Genomic DNA, 16,050 nt, shown 5'->3' on the forward strand with positions numbered 1-16,050 from the left:
AAGCCTCCAAGTGAAAAGAAGCAGGCAGTGAAACTCACCTTAACCGTAAAACCAAACTAATGGGAAGCGTCTGGTTGCTGGTGGAGACAGGAAGCTGCAGGAAAACACACAATTGTTACAGGAAGTGAAACGTAAAACGTCCTTAATTGGAATTGCTGTTAATTGGTTCTTAATTCAAACACTGATTGTAGTAGGAATGATTCCTTATAAATCTAATATATTCTTAGTTACAGCATAAAAACGTGTTTACTACATTCTGAATATAATTTTTTATACCTGAAATAACCTTCAATCCAGTATAGTAATGCTGCTTGAGGCTGAGCCAATCAGAGAGCACGATACTAAACAGCACACTCTGATCGGTTGGGTCTCATTTAGTGGCCGATTCTACTGCAGTACTGATATTTTTACTTCTTTTAGACCTTTTATGCTTGAAAATACATGATATGGCACACAAGTAAACACGCTGCAGGACTGTTTGTATCGCACATGATATCACACACAAGTAAACACGCTGCAGAACTGCTTGTATCGAGCGTGATATCACACACAAGTAAACACACTGCAGGACTGCTTGTATCGCACATGATATCACACACAAAAAAACACTTTGGAGGACTGTTTGTATCGCACATAATACCAAACACAAGTAAACACGCTGCAGGACTGCTTGTATCGAGCGTGATATCACACACAAGTAAACACACTGCAGGATTGCTTGTATCGCACATAATATCACAAACAAGAAAACACTTTGGAGGACTGTTTGTATCGCACATGATATCACACACAAGTAAACACACTGCAGGACTGCTTGTGTCGCACATGATACCGCATACAAGTAAACACTCTGCAGGATTGCTTGTATCGCACATGATATCACACACAAGTAAACACGCTGCAGGGCTGTTTGTATCGCACATGATATCACACACAAGTAAACACGCTGCAGAACTGCTTGTATCGAGCGTGATATCACACACAAGTAAACACGCTGCAGGACTGCTTGTATCGCACATGATATCACACACAAGTAAACACTCTGCAGGACTGCTTGTATCGCACATGATATCACACACAAGTAAAGACACGGCAGGAATGCTTGTATCGCGTTTGATATCACAAACAAGTAAACACTCTGCAGGACTGCTTGTGTCGCACATGATATCACACACAAGTAAACACGCGGCAGGACTGCTTGTATCACACATGATATCACTAACAAGTAAACACTGTGCAGGACTGCTTGTATCGCATGTGATGTCACACACAAGTAAACACACTGCAGGACTGCTTGTATCGCACATGATATCACACACAAGTAAAGACACGGCAGGAATGCTTGTATCGCGTTTGATATCACAAACAAGTAAACACTCTGCAGGACTGCTTGTGTCGCACATGATATCACACACAAGTAAACACGCTGCAGGACTGCTTGTATCACACATGATATCACACACAAGTAAAAACGCTGCAGGACTGCTTGTATTGCACGATATCACAAACAGGTAAACACTGTGCAGGACTGCTTGTATCGCATGTGATATCACACACAAATAAACACGTTGCAGGACTGTTTAATCGCACATGATATCACACACACTGCAGGACTGCTTGTATCGCACATGATATCACACACACAAGTAAACACGCTGATAAACCGCTTGTATCTCACATGATATCACACACAGGTAAACACGCGGCAGGACTGCTTGTATCACACATGATATCACTAACAAGTAAACACGTTGCAGGACTGCTTGTATCGCACATGAGATCACACACAAGTAAAGACACGGCAGGAATGCTTGTATCATGTATGATATCACACACAAGTGAACACTCTGCAGGACTGCTTGTATCGCACATGATATCACACACAAGTAAACACACTGCAGGACTGCTTGTGTCGCACATGATATCACACACAAGTAAACACGGCGCAGGACTGTTTGTATCACACATGATATCACACACAAGTGAACACACGGCAGGACTGCATGTATCACACATGATATCACGCACAAGTAAACACGCAGCAGGACTGCATGTATCACACATGATATCACACACAAGTAAACACGCTGCAGGACTGCTTGTATCGCACATGAGATCACACACAAGTAAAGACACGGCAGGAATGCTTGTATCGTGTATGATATCACACACAAGTGAACACTCTGCAGGACTGCTTGTATCGCACATGATATCACACACAAGTAAACACACTGCAGGACTGCTTGTGTCGCACATGATATCACACACAAGTAAACACGGCGCAGGACTGTTTGTATCGCACATGATCTCACACACAAGTGAACACACGGCAGGACTGCATGTATCACACATGATATCACGCACAAGTAAACACGCAGCAGGACTGCATGTATCACACATGATATCACACACAAGTAAACACGCTGCATGACTGCTATAACCGCACATGATATCACATACACCACAGGACTGCTTGTGTCGCACATGATATCACACACACAAGTAAACACGCTGATAAACCGCTTGTATCTCACATGATATTGCACCAAGGTAGACACTCGGCAGGACTGCTTGTATCGCACATGATATCACACACAAGTAAACACTCTGCAGGACTGCTTGTATCGTACATGATATCACACACAAGTAAACACGCTGCAGGACCGCTTATATCGCACATGATATCACACACAAGTAAACACTCGGCAGGACTGCTTGTATCGCACATGACATCACACACAAGTAAACACGCTGCAGGACTGCTTGTATCGCACATGATCTCACAAGTAAACATGGCGCAGGACTGTTTGTATCACACAGGATATCACACACAAGTAAACACACTGGAGGACTGCTTGTATCGCACATGACATCACACACAAGTAAACACGCTGCAGGACTGCTTGTATCGCACATGATCTCACAAGTAAACATGGCGCAGGACTGTTTGTATCACACAGGATATCACACACAAGTGAACACACAGCAGGACTGCTTGTGTCGCACATGATATCACACACAAGTAAACACACTGGAGGACTGCTTGTATCGCACATGATATCACACACAAGTAAACAGGCTGCAGTACCGCTTGTATCGCACATGATATCACACACAAGTAAAGACGCTGCAGGACCACTTGTGTCGCACATGATATCACACACAAGTAAACACTCTGCAGGACTGCTTGTATCGCACATGACATCTCACACAAACACGCTGCAGGACTGCATGTATCACACATGATATCACACACAAGTAAACACTCTGCAGGACTGCTTGTATCGCACATGATATCACACACAAGTAAAGACGCTGCAGGACCGCTTGTATCGTACATGATATCACACACAAGTAAACACACTGCAGGACTGCTTGTACCGCACATGATATCACACACAAGTAAACACTCTGCAGGACCGCTTGTATCACACATGATATCACACACAAGTAAACACTCTGCAGGACTGCCTGTATCACACATGATATCACACACAAGTAAACACGCTGCAGGACTGCTTGTATCACACATGATATCACACACAAGTAAACACTCTGCATGACTGCCTGTATCGCACATGATATCTCACACAAGTAAACACGCTGCAGGACTGCTTGTATCACACATGATATCACACACAAGTAAACACTCTGCAGAACTGCTTGTATCGCACATGACATCACACACAAGTAAACACTCTGCAGGACTGCTTGTATTGCACATGATATCACACACAAGTAAACACTCTGCAGAACTGCTTGTATCGCACATGACATCACACACAAGTAAACACGCTGCAGGACTGCTTGTATCACACATGATATCACACACAAGTAAACACGCTGCAGGACTGCTTGTATCGCACATGACATCACACACAAGTAAACACTCTGCAGGACTGCCTGTATCGCACATGATATCTCACACAAGTAAACACGCTGCAGGACTGCTTGTATCGCACATGACATCACACACAAGTAAACACGCTGCAGGACTGCTTGTATCACACATGATATCACACACAAGTAAACACGCTGCAGGACTGCTTGTATCACACATGATATCACACACAAGTAAACACTCTGCAGGACTGCCTGTATCGCACATGATATCTCACACAAGTAAACACGCTGCAGGACTGCCTGTATCGCACATGACATCACACACAAGTAAACACACTGCAGGACTGCTTGTATCGCACATGACATCACACACAAGTAAACACACTGCAGGACTGCTTGTATCACACATGATATCACACACAAGTAAACACTCTGCAGGACTGCCTGTATCGCACATGATATCTCACACAAGTAAACACGCTGCAGGACTGCTTGTATCACACATGATATCACACACAAGTAAACACTCTGCAGGACTGCCTGTATCGCACATGATATCACACACAAGTAAACACGCTGCAGGACTGCTTGTATCACACATGATATCACACACAAGTAAACACTCTGCAGGACTGCTTGTATCGCACATGACATCACACACGAGTAAACACGCTGCAGGACTGCTTGTATCACACATGATATCACACACAAGTAAACACACTGCAGGACTGCTTGTATCGCACATGACATCACACACAAGTAAACACGCTGCAGGACTGCTTGTATCACACATGATATCACACACAAGTAAACACTCTGCAGGACTGCCTGTATCGCACATGATATCTCACACAAGTAAACACGCTGCAGGACTGCTTGTATCGCACATGATATCACACACAAGTAAACACGCTGCAGGACTGCTTGTATAACACATGATATCACACACAAGTAAACACTCTGCAGGACTGCTTGTATCGCACATGACATCTCACACAAGTAAACACTCTGCAGGACTGCTTGTATCGCACATGACATCTCACACAAGTAAACACGCTGCAGGACTGCTTGTATCGCACATGATATCACACACAAGTAAACACTCTGCAGGACTGCTTGTATCGCACATGATATCACACACAAGTAAAGACGCTGCAGGACCGCTTGTATCGTACATGATATCACACACAAGTAAACACACTGCAGGACTGCTTGTATCGCACATGATATCACACACAAGTAAACACTCTGCAGGACCGCTTGTATCACACATGATATCACACACAAGTAAACACTCTGCAGGACTGCCTGTATCGCACATATCTCACACAAGTAAACACGCTGCAGGACTGCTTGTATCACACATGATATCACACACAAGTAAACACTCTGCAGGACTGCTTGTATCGCACATGATATCTCACACAAGTAAACACGCTGCAGGACTGCTTGTATCGCACATGACATCACACACAAGTAAACACGCTGCAGGACTGCTTGTATCACACATGATATCACACACAAGTAAACACTCTGCAGAACTGCTTGTATCGCACATGACATCACACACAAGTAAACACTCTGCAGGACTGCTTGTATCGCACATGATATCACACACAAGTAAACACATGGCAGGACTGCTTGTATCGCACATGATATCACACACAAGTAAACACACTGCAGGACCGCTTGTATCGCACATGATATCACACACAAGTAAACACATGGCAGGACTGCTTGTATCGCACATGATATCACACACAAGTAAACACTCTGCAGGACCGCTTGTATCGTACATGATATCACACACAAGTAAACACGCTGCAGGACCGCTTGTATCGCACATGATATCACACACAAGTAAACAGTCTGCAGGACTGCTTGTATCGCACATGATATCACACACAAGTAAAGACGCTGCAGGACCGCTTGTATCGCACATGACATCACACACAAGTAAACACTCTGCAGGACCGCTTGTATCGTACATGATATCACACACAAGTAAACACTCTGCAGAACTGCTTGTATCGCACATGACATCACACACAAGTAAACACTCTGCAGGACTGCTTGTATCACACATGATATCACACACAAGTAAACACTCTGCAGGACTGCTTGTATCGCACATGACATCACACACAAGTAAACACGCTGCAGGACTGCTTGTATCACACATGATATCACACACAAGTAAACACTCTGCAGAACTGCTTGTATCGCACATGACATCACACACAAGTAAACACTCTGCAGGACTGCTTGTATTGCACATGATATCACACACAAGTAAACACTCTGCAGGACTGCTTGTATCACACATGATATCACACACAACTAAACACTCTGCAGGACTGCTTGTATCGCACATGACATCACACACAAGTAAACACACTGCAGGACCGCTTGTATCGCACATGATATCACACACAAGTAAACACATGGCAGGACTGCTTGTATCGCACATGATATCACACACAAGTAAACACTCTGCAGGACCGCTTGTATCGTACATGATATCACACACAAGTAAACACGCTGCAGGACCGCTTGTATCGCACATGATATCACACACAAGTAAACACTCTGCAGGACTGCTTGTATCGCACATGATATCACACACAAGTAAACACGCTGCAGGACCGCTTGTATCGCACATGATATCACGCACAAGTAAACACGCTGCAAGACCGCTTGTATCGCACATGATATCACACACAAGTAAACACTCTGCAGGACTGCTTGTATCGCACATGATATCACACACAAGTAAACACGCTGCAGGACCGCTTGTATCGCACATGACATCACACACAAGTAAACACTCTGCAGGACCGCTTGTATCGTACATGATATCACACACAAGTAAACACTCTGCAGAACTGCTTGTATCGCACATGACATCACACACAAGTAAACACTCTGCAGGACTGCTTGTATCACACATGACATCTCACACAAGTAAACACTCTGCAGGACTGCTTGTATCGCACATGACATCTCACACAAGTAAACACTCTGCAGGACTGCTTGTATCGCACATGACATCTCACACAAACACGCTGCAGGACTGCATGTATCACACATGATATCACACACAAGTAAACACTCTGCAGGACTGCTTGTATCGCACATGATATCACACACAAGTAAAGACGCTGCAGGACCGCTTGTATCGTACATGATATCACACACAAGTAAACACACTGCAGGACTGCTTGTATCGCACATGATATCACACACAAGTAAACACTCTGCAGGACCGCTTGTATCACACATGATATCACACACAAGTAAACACTCTGCAGGACTGCCTGTATCGCACATGATATCTCACACAAGTAAACACGCTGCAGGACTGCTTGTATCACACATGATATCACACACAAGTAAACACTCTGCAGAACTGCTTGTATCGCACATGACATCACACACAAGTAAACACTCTGCAGGACTGCTTGTATTGCACATGATATCACACACAAGTAAACACTCTGCAGAACTGCTTGTATCGCACATGACATCACACACAAGTAAACACGCTGCAGGACTGCTTGTATCACACATGATATCACACACAAGTAAACACGCTGCAGGACTGCTTGTATCGCACATGACATCACACACAAGTAAACACGCTGCAGGACTGCTTGTATCACACATGATATCACACACAAGTAAACACTCTGCAGGACTGCCTGTATCGCACATGATATCTCACACAAGTAAACACGCTGCAGGACTGCTTGTATCACACACGACATCACACACAAGTAAACACACTGCAGGACTGCTTGTATCGCACATGATATCACACACAAGTAAACACTCTGCAGGACTGCCTGTATCGCACATGATATCTCACACAAGTAAACACGCTGCAGGACTGCTTGTATCACACATGATATCACACACAAGTAAACACGCTGCAGGACTGCTTGTATCGCACATGACATCACACACAAGTAAACACGCTGCAGGACTGCTTGTATCACACATGATATCACACACAAGTAAACACTCTGCAGGACTGCTTGTATCGCACATGACATCACACACGAGTAAACACGCTGCAGGACTGCTTGTATCACACATGATATCACACACAAGTAAACACACTGCAGGACTGCTTGTATCGCACATGACATCACACACAAGTAAACACACTGCAGGACTGCTTGTATCGCACATGACATCACACACAAGTAAACACGCTGCAGGACTGCTTGTATCACACATGATATCACACACAAGTAAACACTCTGCAGGACTGCCTGTATCGCACATGATATCTCACACAAGTAAACACGCTGCAGGACTGCTTGTATCGCACATGATATCACACACAAGTAAACACGCTGCAGGACTGCTTGTATCACACATGATATCACACACAAGTAAACACTCTGCAGAACTGCTTGTATCACACATGACATCTCACACAAGTAAACACGCTGCAGGACTGCTTGTATCGCACATGACATCTCACACAAGTAAACACTCTGCAGGACTGCTTGTATCGCACATGATATCACACACAAGTAAACACTCTGCAGGACTGCTTGTATCGCACATGATATCACACACAAGTAAAGACGCTGCAGGACCGCTTGTATCGTACATGATATCACACACAAGTAAACACACTGCAGGACTGCTTGTATCGCACATGATATCACACACAAGTAAACACTCTGCAGGACCGCTTGTATCACACATGATATCACACACAAGTAAACACTCTGCAGGACTGCCTGTATCGCACATGATATCTCACACAAGTAAACACGCTGCAGGACTGCTTGTATCACACATGATATCACACACAAGTAAACACTCTGCAGAACTGCTTGTATCGCACATGACATCACACACAAGTAAACACTCTGCAGGACTGCTTGTATCGCACATGATATCACACACAAGTAAACACATGGCAGGACTGCTTGTATCGCACATGATATCACACACAAGTAAACACACTGCAGGACCGCTTGTATCGCACATGATATCACACACAAGTAAACACATGGCAGGACTGCTTGTATCGCACATGATATCACACACAAGTAAACACGCTGCAGGACTGCTTGTATTGCACATGATAACACACACAAGTAAACACGCTGCAGGACTGCTTGTATCGCACATGACATCACACACAAGTAAACACGCTGCAGGACTGCTTGTATCACACATGATATCACACACAAGTAAACACTCTGCAGAACTGCTTGTATCGCACATGACATCACACACAAGTAAACACTCTGCAGGACTGCTTGTATCGCACATGATATCACACACAAGTAAACACATGGCAGGACTGCTTGTATCGCACATGATATCACACACAAGTAAACACACTGCAGGACCGCTTGTATCGCACATGATATCACACACAAGTAAACACATGGCAGGACTGCTTGTATCGCACATGATATCACACACAAGTAAACACTCTGCAGGACCGCTTGTATCGTACATGATATCACACACAAGTAAACACGCTGCAGGACCGCTTGTATCGCACATGATATCACACACAAGTAAACACTCTGCAGGACTGCTTGTATCGCACATGATATCACACACAAGTAAACACGCTGCAGGACCGCTTGTATCGCACATGATATCACACACAAGTAAAGACGCTGCAGGACTGCTTGTATCGCACATGATATCACACACAAGTAAAGACGCTGCAGGACCGCTTGTATCGTACATGATATCACACACAAGTAAACACACTGCAGGACTGCTTGTATCGCACATGATATCACACACAAGTAAACACTCTGCAGGACCGCTTGTATCACACATGATATCACACACAAGTAAACACTCTGCAGGACTGCCTGTATCGCACATGCTATCTCACACAAGTAAACACGCTGCAGGACTGCTTGTATCACACATGATATCACACACAAGTAAACACTCTGCAGAACTGCTTGTATCGCACATGACATCACACACAAGTAAACACACTGCAGGACTGCTTGTATCGCACATGACATCACACACAAGTAAACACGCTGCAGGACTGCTTGTATCGCACATGACATCACACACAAGTAAACACGCTGCAGGACGGCTTGTATCACACATGATATCACACACAAGTAAACACGCTGCAGGACTGCTTGTATCACACATGATATCACACACAAGTAAACACTCTGCAGAACTGCTTGTATCGCACATGACATCACACACAAGTAAACACACTGCAGGACTGCTTGTATCGCACATGACATCACACACAAGTAAACACGCTGCAGGACTGCTTGTATCGCACATGACATCACACACAAGTAAACACGCTGCAGGACGGCTTGTATCACACATGCTATCTCACACAAGTAAACACGCTGCAGGACTGCTTGTATCACACATGATATCACACACAAGTAAACACTCTGCAGAACTGCTTGTATCGCACATGACATCACACACAAGTAAACACACTGCAGGACTGCTTGTATCGCACATGACATCACACACAAGTAAACACGCTGCAGGACTGCTTGTATCGCACATGATATCACACACAAGTAAACACGCTGCAGGACTGCTTGTATCGCACATGATATCACACACAAGTAAACACGCTGCAGGACTGCTTGTATCGCACATGATATCACACACAAGTAAACACGCTGCAGGACTGCTTGTATCGCACATGACATCACACACAAGTAAACATGGCGCAGGACTGTTTGTATCACACATGATATCAAACACAAGTGAACACACGGCAGGACTGCTTGTGTCGCACATGATACCGCACACAAGTAAACACGCTGGAGGACTGCTTGTATCGCACATATGACATCACACACAAGTAAACACGCTGCAGGACTGCTTGTATCGCACATGATATCTCTCACAAGTAAAGACGCTGCAGGACCGCTTGTATCGCATATGATATCTCTCACAAGTAAAGACGCTGCAGGACCGCTTGTATCACACATGATATCACACACAAGTAAAGACGCTGCAGGACTGCTTGTATCGCACATGATATCTCTCACAAGTAAAGACGCTGCAGGACCGCTTGTATCGCACATGATATCTCACACAAGTAAACACGCTGCAGGACCGCTTGTATCGCCCCAGCGTGTGAGAAAGAAGCAAGACAAGATGAGACAAGATGACACCTGTGCAGCAGCGACAGTGGTGGTCGTGGGTGCGTCGGTGGTGTTTGACGGCGTGTGTGGCGAGCACTGATGGCCGGCGGGCGCGGGCTGCAGCGGGAAGGTGCTTCCTGCGCTCTGAGGTAGTTCTGCTCGGCCCACAGCGGGAGGGGGAGGAAGTGGGACGCCTAAAGTGTCCGTGGTCTGGAAAAACTGAGGGAGAAAGGGCGATAGAGAAGCCAGCACATGTGTAACAATGACTATGAAGAAATAGATAGTACTTTATTAATAGTACTTTAAATAGTGACCTACCTCAGAGTTCTGCGGGGCCTCCTTCACCCTCGGAGACTGGAAGACAAACACGTGTCAGAATGGGAGCTCAGTACTGTGGGGAAGCTTTTACAGGAAGTCATGGGCACACAGGAAGTAAAGGACACACAGGAAGTCATGGGCACAAGAAGTGATGGGCACACAAGAAGTGATGGGCACACAGGAAGTCATGGACACAGGAAGTGATAGGCACACAGGAAGTAAAGGACACACAGGAAGTCATGGACTAACAGGAAGTAATGGACACAGGAAGTAATGGGCAAACAGGAAGTAATGGACACAGGAAGTCATGGGCACACAGGAAGTAATGGACACAGGAAGTCATGGGCACACAGGAAGTAATGGACCCAGGAAGTAAGAAGATGCAGGAAGTAATGGACACACAGGAAGTAATGGACACACAGGAAGTCATCGACACACAGGAAGTAATGGGCACACAGGAAGTCATAGGCACACAGGAAGTAATGGACCCAGGAAGTAAGAAGATGCAGGAAGTAATGGACACACAGGAAGTTACTGGACACATAGGAAGTCATGGGCACACAGGAAGTCATGGAACCAGGAAGTAAGAAGATGCAGGAAGTAATGGACACACAGGAAATAATGGACACACAGGAAGTAAGAAGATACAGGAAGTAATGGATACACAGGAAGTAAAAAGATACAGGAAGTAAAGGACACAAATGAAGTAAGAAAATACATGAAGTAATGGACACATAGGAAGTAAGAATATAAAGGAAGTAATGGACACACAGGAAGTAAGAAGATACAGGAAGTAAGAGGATGCAGAAAGTAAAGGACACACAGGAAGTTAAAGACACACAGGAAGTAATGGACACAGGAAGTCATGGGCACACAGGAAGTAATGGACAAAGGAAGTCATGGGCACACAGGAAGTAATGGACACAGGAAGTAAGAAGATGCAGGAAGTAATGGACACACAGGAAGTAATGGACACACAGGATATCATCGACACACAGGAAGTAATGGGCACACAGGAAGTAATGGACCCAGGAAGTAAGAAGATGCAGGAAGTAATGGACACACAGGAAGTTAAAGGCACACAAGAAGTCATGGACACAGGAAGTCATGGGCACACAGGAAGTAATGGATCCAGGAAGTAAGAAGATGCAGGAAGTAATGGACACACAGGAAGTTAAAGGCACACAGGAAGTCATGGACACAGGAAGTCATGGGCACACAGGAAGTAATGGATCCAGGAAGTAATGGACACACAGGAAGTAATGGACACACAGGCAGTAATGGACACAGGAAGTAAGAAGATGCAGGAAGTAATGGACACACAGGAAGTCATGGACACACAGGATATCATCGACACACAGGAAGTAATGGGCACACAGGAAGTCATAGGCACACAGGAAGTCATGGACCCAGGAAGTAAGAAGATGGAGGAAGTAATGGACACACAGGAAGTTAAAGGCACACAGGAAGTAATGGACCCAGGAAGTAAGAAGATGCAGGAAGTAATGGACACACAGGAAGTAATGGACACACAGGAAGTAATGGGCACACAGGAAGTCATAGGCACACAGGAAGTAATGGACCCAGGAAGTAAGAAGATGGAGGAAGTAATGGACACACAGGCAGTAATGGACACACAGGCAGTAATGGACACACAGGAAGTCATGGACACACAGGAAGTAAGGGGCACACAGGAAGTCATGGACACACAGGAAATAATGGACACACAGGAAGTAAGAAGATACAGGAAGTAATGGATACACAGGAAGTAAAAAATTAAGGGAATAAAGGAGACAAATGAAGTAACAAAATACAGGAAGTAATGGACACATAGGAAGTAAGAATATACAGGAAGTAATGGACACACAGGAAGTAAGAAGATACAGGAAGTAATGGACACACGGGAAGTAAGAGGATGCAGAAAGTAAAGGACACACAGGAAGTAATGGACACAGAGGAAGTAAAGGACACATGAAATAAAGGACTCACAGGAAGTAATGGACACAGAGGAAGTTAAAGTCACACAGGAAGTTAAAGACTCACTGGAAGTAAAGGACACACATCAAGTAAAGGACACAGGAAGTAAGAAGATGCAGGAAGTAATGGACACACAGGAAGTAAAGGACATACAGGAAGTAAAGGACATACAGGAAGTAAGAAGATACAGGAAGTAATGGACACATAGGAAGTAAGAAGATACAGGAAGTAATGGACACACAGGAAGTAAAGGACACACATGAAGTAAGAAGATACAGGAAGTAATGGACATATAGGAAGTAAACAGATACAGGAAGTAATGGACACATAGGAAGTAAGAAGATATAGGGAGTAATGGACACAGGAAGTAAGAGGATGCAGGAAGTAAAGGACACACATGAAATAAAGGACACACAAGAAGTTAAGGACACACAGGAAGTAATGGACACAGTGGAAGTAAAGGACACAGGAAGTAAAGGACTAACAGGAAGTTAAAGACACACAGGAAGTGAAGGAAACAGGAAGTAAGAAGATGCAGGAAGTAATGGACACACAGGAAGTAAAGGACACAAAGGAAGTTATAGACACACAGGAAGTAAAGAACACAGGAAGTTAAAGGCACACAGGAAGTAAAGGACACACTGGAAGTTAAAGGCACACAGGAAGTAAAGGACACACTGGAAGTTAAAGGCACACAGGAAGTAAATGACACACAGGAAGTTTAAGGCACACAGGAAGTAAAAGAAACCGGAAGTAAGAAGATGCAGGAAGTCATGGACACACAGGGAGTAAAAGACACACAGGAAGGTTAGGACACACAGGAAGTTAAAGACGCACAGGAAGTCAAAGACACAGGAAGTTGAAGGCACACAGGAAGTTGAAGGCACACAGGAAGTAAAAGACACAGGAAGTTAAAGGCACACAGGAAGTCAAAGACACAGGAAGTTGAAGGCACACAGGAAGTTAAAGGCACACAGGAAGTAAAAGACACAGGAAGTTAAAGGCACACAGGAAGTAAAGGACACACAGGAAGTTAAAGGAGAGTCCAAGGCCTCCCTTGTGTAACCCTTGGGGATCTCCCAGACGGGGTGAGTGTTCCCGAGCTAACTGATAGCAGCGGTCTGATAGCAGTTTTCTAAACTTGAACTTTCAATGGAAGCAGGAGGTAATAAAGGACAGAGAGACTTGTAAAACTGAAGAAAGATAAGGAAGACTTCTATAAACAAGTTATCGATGCTTTCGATCAGAAGGAGCTAGCATGGACTTCATTTATAAGTAAAGGTAAGACCTTAATAAAAAATTTTTAATTAAAAGTGCTTTTCATGATGGTATCCTTACATCACACTCACATTTTTACTGCATGCCTTTGGTAAGTGCCGGAGTGAGAAGAGGCTTTAAAATAATTAGCGCGATCTTAAAGAAGGTCCCAGTATCCCCAAGGGTTACGTGTCTTCTAGTCCTGCCTGCTTTGTTTTCATTTAATGTGTGTGTGTGTGTGTGTGTGTGTGTGTGTGTGTGTGTGTGTGTGTGTGTGTGTGTGTGTGTGTGACGACTAAACTAAGTGGAATTAAGAAAGGCTCCCCTTTTACATTTAGTTGACACTGTTATGTGATCAAACTGTCAAACCAGCAAGCAAAGGAGGAAAGTTTTAGTCAGGCACTTTGCAGTCCGACATGAGGGCAAACCGAGCACTTGTAAGGCCGGCCCGGTTAATGAGTCGAGCGCGCACAAAACAAAAACGCACTGATTTAGAACACAACAGGTCCAGTTTGCCGACATGTGGCGGACGGCAAAGGTGAGCACAACTGAAACGAAAACCATTCGGTAAGTGCAAGTTGCAACTGATTGGATGTGATTTTAATAGGAGTTTCAAAATAAGAGAAGTGAAAGGATTCCAAACAAATACAGATGGCTTCCAGGAAGAACAACTCTCGGGGAACATTGCTTGCCTACGTCACCGTGTGGACCTTGGAGAACGGCGGCTCAGACTAGTCTTCATTGAGGTAAGGCTGCCTTCGTAACAGTAAAATAATATATAAATATACAGTCAATTTCCCCTACTTTCTGGACTATATTCAGAGGGAATTTAAACCCCCCATATATTAATCGCACCGGACTATAATAGGTCATGAAATTAGTAATTTCTACAGAAATATTCTGTAAATTTTATTTATGTATCTTAATTGTTTCCAAACGGTGTCTGTGACAGGGCAGTAAAACGGCTAATCAAACAAAACAGAAGTCCTGGTCATGGACCCACTGGCTGCGCTAGCTGGCTCTCCAATCAGCTAAACAGACTCAATAATTCCACGGTGACGTTTTGGTGTTTTTAAGGAGGAATTTGTGAAAGTGAAACAATACAAAAAGAATGCCGTCGTAAGTTAATAACGATAACACAGACAATAGTAGACATGTTGGCATATTAGCTGATGCTAACAACGCTAGCTTGATTACATTATGATAGCAGGTACAAATGTGCCTAAAAAAACACTCCTACAGACATAACACATGGAACGATTTAGTAAGTAAGACTTGTTGTAGTTATATTGTAAAACTCCACGGTGGTGTTTTGGTGAATTTAAGGAGGAATTTGTGAAACTGAAAAAATACAAATAGATTGTCGTCGTAAGTTAATAATACTAACACAAACACTAGTAAACGTGTTGGCATATTAGCTAATGCTAACGACGCTAGCTTGATTACATTATGATAGCACGTACAAATGTGCGTGAAAAAACTCCTACGGACATCACACATGGGACGATTTAGTAAGTAA

General features: G+C 44.2%; 1 protein-coding gene across 2 annotated transcripts in view; it reads right to left on the reverse strand.

Moving 5' to 3' along the window:
• The window catches only part of oxsr1b (oxidative stress responsive kinase 1b), a 138,516-nt gene that overhangs the window by 17,006 nt on the left and 105,460 nt on the right, over window positions 1-16,050 (reverse strand). For both annotated transcript variants that reach the window (XM_061921260.1, XM_061921261.1), the window contains 3 exons: window positions 11,298-11,333; window positions 11,010-11,198; window positions 39-94 (listed from right to left, as the gene is read on the reverse strand). In XM_061921260.1, coding sequence (XP_061777244.1) covers window positions 39-94; window positions 11,010-11,198; window positions 11,298-11,333 — 281 coding nt within the window. The remainder of the gene's footprint in view (window positions 1-38; window positions 95-11,009; window positions 11,199-11,297; window positions 11,334-16,050) is intronic.

Source organism: Nerophis ophidion, linkage group LG15 (assembly GCF_033978795.1).
Source record: "Nerophis ophidion isolate RoL-2023_Sa linkage group LG15, RoL_Noph_v1.0, whole genome shotgun sequence".
Classification (NCBI taxonomy): domain Eukaryota; kingdom Metazoa; phylum Chordata; class Actinopteri; order Syngnathiformes; family Syngnathidae; genus Nerophis; species Nerophis ophidion.